At 41.5% G+C, this 11,259-nt stretch overlaps 1 protein-coding gene across 13 annotated transcripts in view; it reads right to left on the minus strand.

Annotated features, from left to right (window-relative positions):
• Cdkl3 (cyclin dependent kinase like 3) overlaps positions 1-8,995 on the minus strand; it is a 48,977-nt gene extending 39,982 nt beyond the window's left edge. For 10 of the 13 annotated variants that reach the window (XR_011366343.1, XR_011366341.1, XR_011366340.1 and 7 more), the window contains exons 1-4: positions 8,826-8,995; positions 8,121-8,300; positions 3,633-3,827; positions 1,505-1,683 (exon numbers count right to left, since the gene is read on the minus strand). Coding sequence is in view for 6 of the 13 variants with exons in the window: in XM_069993769.1 (XP_069849870.1) it covers positions 1,505-1,683; positions 3,633-3,827; positions 8,121-8,300; positions 8,826-8,993 (722 nt within the window). In the remaining 7 variants the exon portion in view is untranslated. Of the gene's footprint in view, positions 1-1,504; positions 1,684-3,632; positions 3,828-8,120; positions 8,304-8,820 lie in introns of all 13 variants that reach the window. The other 3 variants (XR_011366346.1, XR_011366345.1, XR_011366344.1) reach the window with 3 other exon arrangements.
• Positions 8,996-11,259: the final 2,264 nt, after the last annotated feature.

The raw sequence follows: 11,259 nt of genomic DNA on the forward strand, positions 1-11,259 counted from the left end.
ACATAAGCAGAAAAAGCTGGAAGTGGTGCTGTGGCAGAGTGCTAGCATTGAGCTGAAGAGCTGAGGGACAGTGCCTAGGCCCAGAGTTCAGGCCAACAACTGATAAATAAATAAATAACTAAAAATATCCTAAAAAAAAAAAAAAGAAATAGCTGGACGCCAGTGGCTAGCTACTGTAATCCTACTGTAATCCACGCTACTCAGGAGGCTGAGATCTGAGGATTGCAATTCAAAGCCAGCCCTGGCAGGAAAAGTCCATGAGACTCTTATCGCCAATAAACCACTCAGAAAACTAGAAGTGGTGCTGTGGCTCAAGTGGTAGAGCACTAGCCTTGAGCTGAAGAGCTAAGGGACAGAGCCCTGGCCCAGAGTTCGAGCCCTGTGACCGACAAAAAAAGAAAGAAAGAAAGGAAGAAAGAAGGAAGGAAGGAAGAAGGAAAGATATAATCTATTTTAAAAATATTGCTAGCCAGGTGTGATGATACCTCCTGCCAGTAATCTTAGCACTTCGTTGTCTGAGACAGGAGAATTTTAAGTTCAAGGCCAACCTGGGCTACATAGTAAGTTCAAGGCCAAGGCCAGCCTGGGTTACATAGTGAGACTTTTCTCTCAAAAATTTTTTTTTTTTTTGTAGTCCTGGGGCTTAAACTTGGGGTCTGAGCACTGTCCCTGAGCTTCTTTTGCTCAAGGTTGGCACTGTACTACTTGAGCCACAGTGCCACTTCTGGTTTTTTCTGTCTATGTGGTATGGAGGAATTGAACCCAGGGCTTCATGCACGCTAGGCAAGCACTCTACCACTAAACCACATTCCCAGCTGGTTATTTGTATTTATTTGTTTGTTTATTTAATCAGTTGTGCTTGAACTCTGGGCCTGGGTGCTGTCCCTCAGCTCTTTAGCTCAAGGCTGGTGCTCTACCACTTTGAACCACAGCGCCACTTCCAGTTTTTTGGTGGTTAATTGAAGACAAGAGTCTCACAGACTTTACTGCCTGGGCTGGCTTTGAACTTCGATCCTCAGATCTCAGCCTCTTGAGTAGCTAGGATTACAGGTGTGAGCCACTGGTGCCTAGTCAGTTTTTGTATTTTAGATGACTATTTTACATGAGGCCAAAATCATGATCCTTTTAAAGACATGAGCACAATTTAAAAGAGAATAGCATTTTTTTCAGGAAAGCATATGAATTTAAAATCTTTAAAATCTTTATAGGCTATAGAGGCTATAAGTAAACTGAGGAGGCAGCTCTGTCAAGGGTGTGGCAAGCTTAAAGCAAGCATGGACACGTGTGAGGATGTTTACATAGGTCTCTAGTAGATGCAGCTACCTGAATCTGAGTAAATCGTAGCAACAGCAGCCAGTGGTACACGGTCTACAAAGTTTTGCAGTTACAAATAGTCGTTAGCCTGTTCTAAGTCCCAACCCAGATACAGAGAGAAAAAGAAAGGTGTAGGAAAAAAGAGAGATTCCAGGGAAAAGGCCAAGTAGGTTACCCAAAACAAACATACTTTCCATAACTCGTATCTTTTAACACTAGTTCTGGAGCTCTATACCAGCGTGTAGCCACATAGTCTGTATAAATGTCCCCAGGACCTGCTAGTGTTCGTGCAAAACCAAAGTCACAGAGTTTAGTGATTCCTGACTGGGATACTAAAATATTTTCAGGTTTTATGTCTCGATGAATAATCTAAAAAAGAAACAGAAAATGAAATTATATTAAAAATGAGTTTTGTTTCTAGAAAATCTCTCAGAAATTATACAGAGAAAAAAATCTAGCTAATTAAGATAGAGAAGCTATATTCATGCCATATGTAAATGTAATTACATACTTTCAATTTTTGTCCTAGCTATGCCTTCAAAATGAAATGAAGCTGAGTGCTGGTGGCTGGCACCTATAATCCTAGCTACTCAGGAGGCTGAGATCTGAGGATTTTGGTTTGAGAACCCTGCCTGGGTACCAAAAAAGCTGGAAGTAGAGCTATGGCTCAAGTGGTAGAGCATTAGCTTTGACAAAAAAGCTCAGAGACCATTCTCTGGCCCTGAGTTCAAGCCCCATGATCAGCACACATACACACAACTGTCATTGGCAGATGCTCGATACACATGTTGAGTAAATGAATACAAAAAGAAATAAATATTTCTTCCCCATAAAGTGGCCAAAACTTGCACTTATATAATGGCTGCTTTTAGCTAGGAATTGAACCCAAGGCTTTATACAAGCTAGGTGAGCATTCTACCACTGTGCCCAGCCCCCCAAATATCTATATTTTTTGCCAGTCCTGGGGCTTGAACTCAGGGCCTAGGCACTGTCCCTGAGCTTCTTTTGCTCAAGGCTAGCACTCTACCACTTGAGCCACAGAGCCACTTCTGTTTTTCTGGTGGTTAATTAGAGATAAGAGTCTCGGGCTGGGAAGGTGGCTCAGTGGTAGAGCACTTGCCTTGCATGCCTGAGGCCCTGGGTTTGATTCCTCAGCACCATATAAGAAAAAAGCCGCCGGGCGCTGGTGGCTCATGCCTGTAATCCTAGCTACTCAGGAGGCTGAGATCTGAGAATCGCGGTTCAAAGCCAGCCCGGGCAGGAGAGACCGTAATCCTAGCTACTCAGGAGGCTGAGATCTGAGAATCGCGGTTCAAAGCCAGCCCGGGCAGGAGAGACCGTAATCCTAGCTACTCAGGAGGCTGAGATCTGAGAATCGCGGTTCAAAGCCAGCCCGGGCAGGAGAGACCGTGAGACTCCTATCTCCAATAAACCATCAGAAAACCGGAAGTGGCGCTGTAGCTCAAGTGGTAGAGCGCTTGCCTTGAGCTGCAGAGCTGAGGGACAGCGCCCAGGCCCAGAGTTCAAGCCCCACGACCGACAAAAAAAAAAAAAAAGAGGGCTGGGAAGGTAGCTCAGTGGTAGAGCACTTGCCTTGCATGCTTGAGGCCCTGGGTTCGATTCCTCAGCACCACATAAGAAAAAAGCTGGAAGTGGTACTGTGGCTCAAGTGGTAGAGTGCTAGCCTTGAGCTGAAGAGCTGAGGGACAGCGCCCAAGCCCAGAGTTCAGGCCCCATGACAGGACCCAAAAAAAAAAAAAAAAAAAAAAAGAGTCTCATGGATGTTCCTGCCTGGGCTGGCTTCGAACCACGATCCTCAGATCTCAGCCTCCTGAGTAGCTAGGATTATAGGCGTGAGCCACCAGTGCCTGACAATGCATGATTATAATTATCACATGATACAGCTTTGGTTCTAGCTGTCAAGAAAATTCCAATCTGAAATTTCAGTGGCTTTCACAACCATATTTTTCTCTCCCCTCACTTTTTTTTTATTAGCATCAATTAATTCTATAAGGGAGCTTCATTCTGACATGTCCATAAACACATACAATGTACCTTTACTAGACATCCCCGCTTCCTCATAATCATCTCTTTGATAATATATTTTAGTATCCTATACTTGCCTTATAGTTAATTATGTTCTCAAAAAATGTTTCTTGGTTCTGTAACTAAATTTGACCCTCCCCATATCCATGTTCAAGATGCTATTAAATATTGTACAGAAAAAGAATCTTAACAACCTTCATAAAAGTAACATGATATTTAAATAGCACTAGAATACATATTTATCCTAGCTTGGCTTACTAAGAGGCACTTACATTATTATTGTGAAGATAATCAACTGCTCGAAGGATCTGAAAGAGGTATTTTCTAAGTCGTTTACTCTCTAGTCCATGACAATAATGTTGTAACTCATCTAATACTGTGTGGTCAATAAATTCAAACACCAAGTGAATTTTCCTTTTCTGTTTAAAAACTTCAATAAGATTGACCAGGTTTTCATGACGAAATTGCTATTAATGACAAAAAACAGATTTTAATAAATCATATCAAATATAACTTGTATACATAACATCTACATAATTTTAAAAGGAAACAAATATTCTCAGCTCCTTTCTTCCATGCATATCAACAGAAAATTTTCAATTGATACACATTCCTTTTTTTTTTTGTCAGTTGTGGGTCTTGAACCCTGGGTGCTGTCCCTGAGCTCTTCAGCTCAAGGCTAGCACTCTACCACTTGAGCCACAGTGCCACTTCCAGTTTTCTGGTGGTTAATTGGAGATAAGAGTCTCATGGACGCTCTTGCCCGGGCTGGCTTTGAACCGTGATCCTCAGATCTCAGCCTCTTGAGTAGCTGGATTACAGGTGTTAAGCCATTCCTATTTTTTTAATTATAAGTAAAAGGTGACATTTGATTTCTTATTAATATTAACTTAAAGCTAGTATCTTGTAATTTGGTATGCTGCTGAGAAATATCTTGATATCTTTTAACTTGGCTTGTGGTTAAATTTAATATCTGAAAATTTTAAAGTCCTCATATTTTTCTTGTTACTTTTACAGTTGGTGTTGTCATTTGGTGTTTTGACACAGGGTCTTGCTATGTAGACCAGGCTGGACAGAAACTCACAATCCTGCCTTCACCTCTCCAGCATTGGGACTGCCCATTTATTTTGTTTTCTGCTAGGGTTTGAATCCAGAGGCTTCTTTCTACATGCTAAGCTGGGTTATACCTCCAAACTCTAGCAAGCTATTTGAGGTATTTGAAAACAGGTCTGTGTTTTTAAATGAGCATGAATTCCAACATTACTCATTGTATGGTTTAAACTTACACAAATTAATTCTCTAATTTTGGTCCTAAACTCTAGTGAACAAACCATTAGTTCTAGGGGGCATTATAAATTCATTAGATTATAACAAGAGAATATAAAAATATGTAGAAAAATTTCAGAAATGTGAAATATCAAAACATGTAAAAAAGTAAGAAATTATCTTTGATATTTTTCATTTATTGTCTGTACTATTCTCCCTAATAACAAAACAACTTTTATCCCAGCCACTAAGAAGGCTGAGGATAGGAGAACAGGATCTTGAGGCCAGCCTGAGAGGGATCTTTAAAAACAAAAACAAAGATGACGATAACCAAAAAAACCCCGCAGGTACTGGCAATTCCTTGTTAAAAATAATTGTGAAATGTCAAAAATGTGCATGACTATCAGCTTAGGAAAAAAATGTGCTTACCATTTTATGTTGTGTGTTCAATTTTTTCCAACACTTTGACCTTACTAGAATCAATTCCAAGATAATCATTCATTTTTCCAAATTACAAGAAAAAAAGTATTCGGCTACAAATAATGGATATATTTTCAGTATTGAATTCATTCGAAAATTATATTTTCATTAACATTTTTCTTGCCTTTATTCTAATGGCACAGTATCAATTTTTCTTCTTTTCTATGACTAATGGAGACTAAAATCCTTGTAATATGACTAATAGAAAAATATGCCAAAATATAATGCCAGATTCTTTTCCTATTTTTGCTCCCAATTTTCCTGTTCAGCAAGATGCCACAGGGCTGCAGTAGTAAAATACTAGCAGCAGTAAAAAGAACTGACTGCTTTGAAACACCATGGTATTAATCCTCTACCTAAGGAAAAGTCCCCTCTTCCTGTTTAGTCTTTGTTTTAAAGGCAAAAGCATTGAAAGTAATGAGTATGTATTAGTGAAGATTCACAAAGGGCTTATAAGGAATTAGGTATTTTTCTCAGATAAACCATGAAACTCTTGGAAATGCTCCATTATCTCTTTTCAAGTTGTTTTTATTTTTGCTTTTCTCCATCACTAGACAAGCTCTACAGCTATTCATACTACTTATGCTATATGTAATTTAATAAACTACTAACAAAAATTTAACTCAAATGAACCATTTTGGCAATCTTTTTAGATTAAAAATAATCTGATTATGAAGAAAGTACTTTTCTATCTGATAAAGATGCACAAAAAAGCACCTGTTTTCTTCACTGTACAGACTACATTGTCAAGACTATAAAACTTAAAGCATTTAGATCAATTCCAATAAATAGAATATATACACACTGAAGTATTTTTCAGTCACTGGTTTTGTACCCAATCTCCATAGAATGTTAATGCATCTTTGTCAGATCTTTTCCCTAAGCTGATCTCACATGCCTACACTGCCCTGACCTTCCAGGTATTGTTACCTATCTGTAAGAGCCTACTAGGTTCTCTCTAGTTAAACAGTTCTGATATCTTAAATTCATCATTCCCAAAAGTGAACTAGTTCCCAAATATCCCTTCAAATTCCCATCAATTGCAGCAGTCATTGATCTTCAAACATTCCTTTGACTTGCCTATGTTTCTACACTCTCCCATGTTTTCTTTTGTATCATGTTTTAAGTGTATTTACATTAATATTGCTGCATTTTGGAAAGGGCTTTCAAGATATTTGCCATAATTTGTGGACTAAAACAGACTGCACTATTTCACAGCATTTGAATATATTTTAGACAAGGATGCTAGACAAATAATTTTCATTTCTTTACATTGATTTCAAACTTAATTTTCTATTTCTTATAAAATCAAGTTCTGCCTCATTATCCTAAAATGATTTAAAAATCAGCCAGGTGCTGGTGGCTCATGCCTGTAATCCTAGCTACTGAGGAGGCTGAGATCAGAGGACTATGGTTTGAAGCCAGCCCAGACAGGAAAGTCCATGAGACTCTTATCTCTAACTATTAGAAACAATCAGAAGTAGAATGATGGTTCAGTGGTAGAGGACTAACCTTGTGCAAAAAGCAGCTAAGAGACAGAGCCCAGTCCCTGGGTTCAAGCTCCAGAACTCTCTCACACCAGAAGGAACACATACACACACACCTTTAAAATCTATCTCCAATTTACTGAAACTTCATAAGAAACTCTATAAGACTCTACAAATGTCTTTTTTTCTGCTTTAGTCATTTTGTTACCCTAACCTAAAACTCAAGTTTCTCCCTCTTACCCTAATCCTACAAATCCTTTAAAGCCAAATCCATGTCCCACTTGACTTCCAAGAAACTTTGCAGCCAACAGGACTTTGTCAGTCAACTTGGGACTTATGAGTTTCATTTATCGTTTTTCTTTTTTTTTTTGTCAGTCGTGGGGGTCTGAACTCTGGGCCTGGATGCTGTCCCTCAGCTCTTCAGCTCAAGGCTAGCACTCTACCACTTGAGTCACAGGGCCACTTCCAGCTTTTTCTGCTTATGTGGTGCTGAGGAATTGAACCCAGGGCCTCATGCATGCAAGGCAAGCACACTACCACTAAGCCACCTTCCCAGCCCCATGAGTCTCATTTTCTATCTACCTTTGTCTTTCTGATGAAATCATAAACGTCCTTAAGCCTTTTTAGTCCTCAGCTTATAGCACATTACCTTGCACAAAGCAGACTTTTAAAAAAAAAAAAAAGCCAGTCCTGGGGCTTGAACTCAGGGCCTAGGCACTGCCCCTGAGCTTTTGCTCAAGGCTAGCACTCTACCACTTGAGCCACAGAGCCACTTCCAGCTTTTCCTCCTTATGTGGTACTGAGGAATTGAACCCAGGGCCTCATGCATGCAAGACAAGCACTGTACCACTGAGCCACCTTCCCAGCCCCATGAGTCTCATTTTCTATCTACCTTTCTGTCTTTCTGATGAAATCATAAACGTCCTTAAGCCTTTTTAGTTCTCAGCTTATAACACATAACCTTGCACAAAGCAGACTTTAAATTAAAAAAAAAAAAAACTAGTCCTGGGGCTTGAACTCAGGGCCTAGGCACTGCCCCTGAGCTTCTTTTGCTCAAGGCTAGCACTCTACCACTTGAGCCACAGAGCCACTTCCAGCTCTTTCTGTGTATACGGTATGGAGGAGTTGAACCCAGGGCTTCATACATGCTAGGCAAGCACTCTACCATTAAGCCACATTCACAGTCCTATGTGGAGCTTTTTGGTGGCTAATTGGAGATAAAAGTCTCATGAAAGTTCATGAGTCACTGGCAACAGGCCATTTTCATTAATATTATACCTGAATATTCCTGAATGACTTCACAAGTTGGCCAAAATATTACATTCTACATTCCCATGCACCTCTTTTAACACTATAAAAATACAAAAATGTAAAGATTTTTAAGGGTGAACATCTTAGTCCATTAACTGAAATATTTATATATATGTTTATTTAAATTTATAGATTTTGAGGATGGAGAATACGAGGTCAGCCTGGGCTACGTGGAGACCCTGTCTTAGAAAACAGATTAAAGCAAAAGAAGCAAACCTTTAGAAACTTTATTTCTCTCGTGGCAATCTTGTTGACAGATTTTTCTGGTTTCTCATAGAATATCTTAATGGCCACTATCTGCCCCGTATCTTTGTGTTTACATTTCATGACTGTTCCGTAACTTCCCTCTCCCACTTTTCCAAGGGTTTCATACATCTCCATTTTCAAGCCTTGCTTCTACTTCAGAAAAATAAAAAAATAAAAAAATTTAAAAAATAAAAAAAAAAAAGGAAAATGTTAAACCTTGACACTTTTATTGATTGAAGCTGGACAGGGTATAGACTCATGTCCTACTTTTAAATCTAAACATAGAAAACAGGAAATTTTGTCCATGGAATAAGGTATAGACTCAATAAATTCTTACTTTGAAATACAGGAACATGGGGAAGGGGGGGGGAAATAATGTTCTTGTCCACAGAACCCGGGGGTCGGTGGGAGCTCTGCCACTTCGGCTCTAGGGTGCATGTGGAGGCCCCAGTCCTCACCATTAACACGGGGTCACTTCACCGCCCCCCTCCTCCACCCCCGACGGAGATTCCCTCACTAGCGATCAACACCATCAAGCACCCCACATTTCCTGTCAGGTCGGGTCCAGTCAGGGTTCCCCACCACAGCAGCCGCCCAAGACACAGGCCCCGAGAACTCCCGAGGCCTGGTCCCGCCCTCTCCTCAAACCCCACGTCTAAGAAGCCCGGACCCGACCCGTGGCGCTCCCCTCGCCCCACAGTCGACTTCCGTCCAGGCAGGCGCCGCCGCCTCAACCCATTCCGTAGCCCCGCTGGCCTGGCTCGGCGAAGTCCCAAGCGGGACACCGGACACCGACACTACTACACGGGCCAACTCCGCCGGCTCCCGGCTGCCGGCTCCCATAGCAACGGTTGAGGGGGGGAGGTGGAGGCTGCGCAAGGCGCCAGTACGCAAGACCGGAAGAACGGCGGGTCCTGACCCGGAAGTGAAAGGAGAAGGAAGTAGAAAGTGGCTCCAGGTAGGCGCCCAGTGGAAACGTGCTCAGGGTGGGGCGGGGGAGGGGGCTGGTTGTCGCAGTTTGAGCATCCTGAAAGGTTGGTTTTGAACCCCCCCCCCCCCCCCACGGGATGTCTGCATTGCTTGGGGAGAAAGGAAACCGAGGTAGAAACATGCCCGGCCCCTGTGGCAGAAGGCACAGCAACACCTTGTGCTCCCCTCGTCATCAAACAAGACAAGTTGAAAGACTAGACTTGAAGACAAGCCTTGGTGTTGGGCTGGGATGTAGCTTTAATAGCAAAAAGGCTTGTCTCCCAAGTGCAAGGTCCTGGGTTCGATCCCCAGTACCCAAAAGGAAAAGACAAAAGATACAGAATCAAATCTGGTGCCTACAGTTTCCCGAGTACCCTGTAGTCCTCAATTCAACCCCAACAGGCACAAACCCTTCTTGAACATCCACAGTTTGACTTTTAGATATTTCCAGCTCCCAAACTCTATGGGCTCTAGAAAATAATCCAGAGGGTCTTACAACATATGTAGTGATTTCTAAGGGCACAAGATGTGTGTGTGGGGGGGGGGGAGTTGTTTAAGGTGATGAGAATTAGCTGTAGTGTCAGCCTCCAGTGAAATAACGATATCACTAGAGCTGGTGCTCCAGGAGTGCTGTCTCTATTTAGAGATTTTACCTTTTTTTCTATAAAGTGTTAAATGTAAAATGCGAAAGCTTGGCAAGTCTTGTTCAAACTATGAAGAAGAATGATATTATTATTTCAATCCAATGAGTCTCATCCCAGTACAGATATTAAAGTCACACCTGGAAGGCTTTAAAACTGCCCTGCTCAACTGGGCACTGATGGCTCAAAGCTGTAATCCTGAGATGTCAGGATCAAGATCTGAAGCCTGCCTTGGCTGGAAAGTCAATGAATCTTATCTCCGGTTAGCCACTAAAAAAAGCCTGGAGCTGTGGCTTAAGCTCTATGCTTAAGCACTACAGCTTTGGGAGGGGGCCCAGGCCCTGACTAACAAAAATAAAACAAAACAAAATGATAATGAGAGGGAACCTGAGAACAAGTAACTTGTCTTTTTGTTGCTGTTGTGTATCTGCAAGTAATGCCAGCATAAATAATGTGCACTGGGACTGGCTGTAAGTTTAATATATCCTTAGTATTTTAAATATTTGAAAGGGGGGAAAGCATAAACCAGACTGAGTCCCTACTCTGGCTGAACTCAGCATAGAGTACTAAATTGCTACAACATAAAATTATAGGTTTAAGACTGCTCTTTCCACAAATAGGTTTATATAGTAAGCTTCAAGGCCAGGGCATTGCTATACTTAATTCAGCTGTGGAGTCACCTCTCATTGAGTTTGTCAAAAGTGTTTTATCCATGCTAGGTATCAGGTTTGCAATCCTAGCTACTTGGAAGCTGAGATCAGAGGATGCTGTCAAAGCCTGGAGGATAGTGCCTTGGCCCTGAGTTCAAGCCCCAGGACAGGCACAGAAGAAAAAAAGTGTTCATTTATTTTGGAAAATAAAACGGAACATTTCTAAAAGTTATAAATTGTTAAACATTATAGAAATATAGATATCTAGATCTATGTGTATATGTCTAAAGCTATATATCTTAAAGTCTTCCTCTTCCGCTATAGGATGGATAAGGATTGTTATGACTGGTAGGCAAAAATTAAAGGTAAGGGGCTGTACATGGTGGCACATGACTACTCCTGGCCCTCAGCCTGAGCAAGTTAGCCAGCCAGACTATCTAAAACTAAATTTTAGGCTGAGGAGGGCTGGGAAGGTGGCTCAGTAGTAGAGTGTTTGCCTTGCATACATGAGGCCCTGGGTTCAATTCCTCAGTACCACATAAGCAGAAAAAGCCAGAAGTGGCACTGTGGCTCAAGTGGTAGAGCACTAGCCCTGAGCTGAAGAGCTGAGGGACAGTGCCCAGGCCAGAGTTCAGGCCCCATGACTGGCAAAAAGAAAAAAAAAAGGCTGAGGAATGTAACTCAGTAGTAGTGTGTGCCTCACATGTCTGAGGCTCTAAGTTCAATCTCTATTACCTTATGAAAAGTAAAAAAAAAAAAAAAAAAGAAAGCTGGGAAGGTGGCTCAGTGGTAGAGCGCTTGCCTTGCATGCCTGAGGCTCTGGGTTCAATTCCTCAGCACCATATAAGC

The sequence above is a fragment of the Dipodomys merriami genome, unplaced genomic scaffold (assembly GCF_024711535.1).
Source record: "Dipodomys merriami isolate MVZ:Mamm:240054 unplaced genomic scaffold, mDipMer1.0.p SCAF_44, whole genome shotgun sequence".
Classification (NCBI taxonomy): domain Eukaryota; kingdom Metazoa; phylum Chordata; class Mammalia; order Rodentia; family Heteromyidae; genus Dipodomys; species Dipodomys merriami.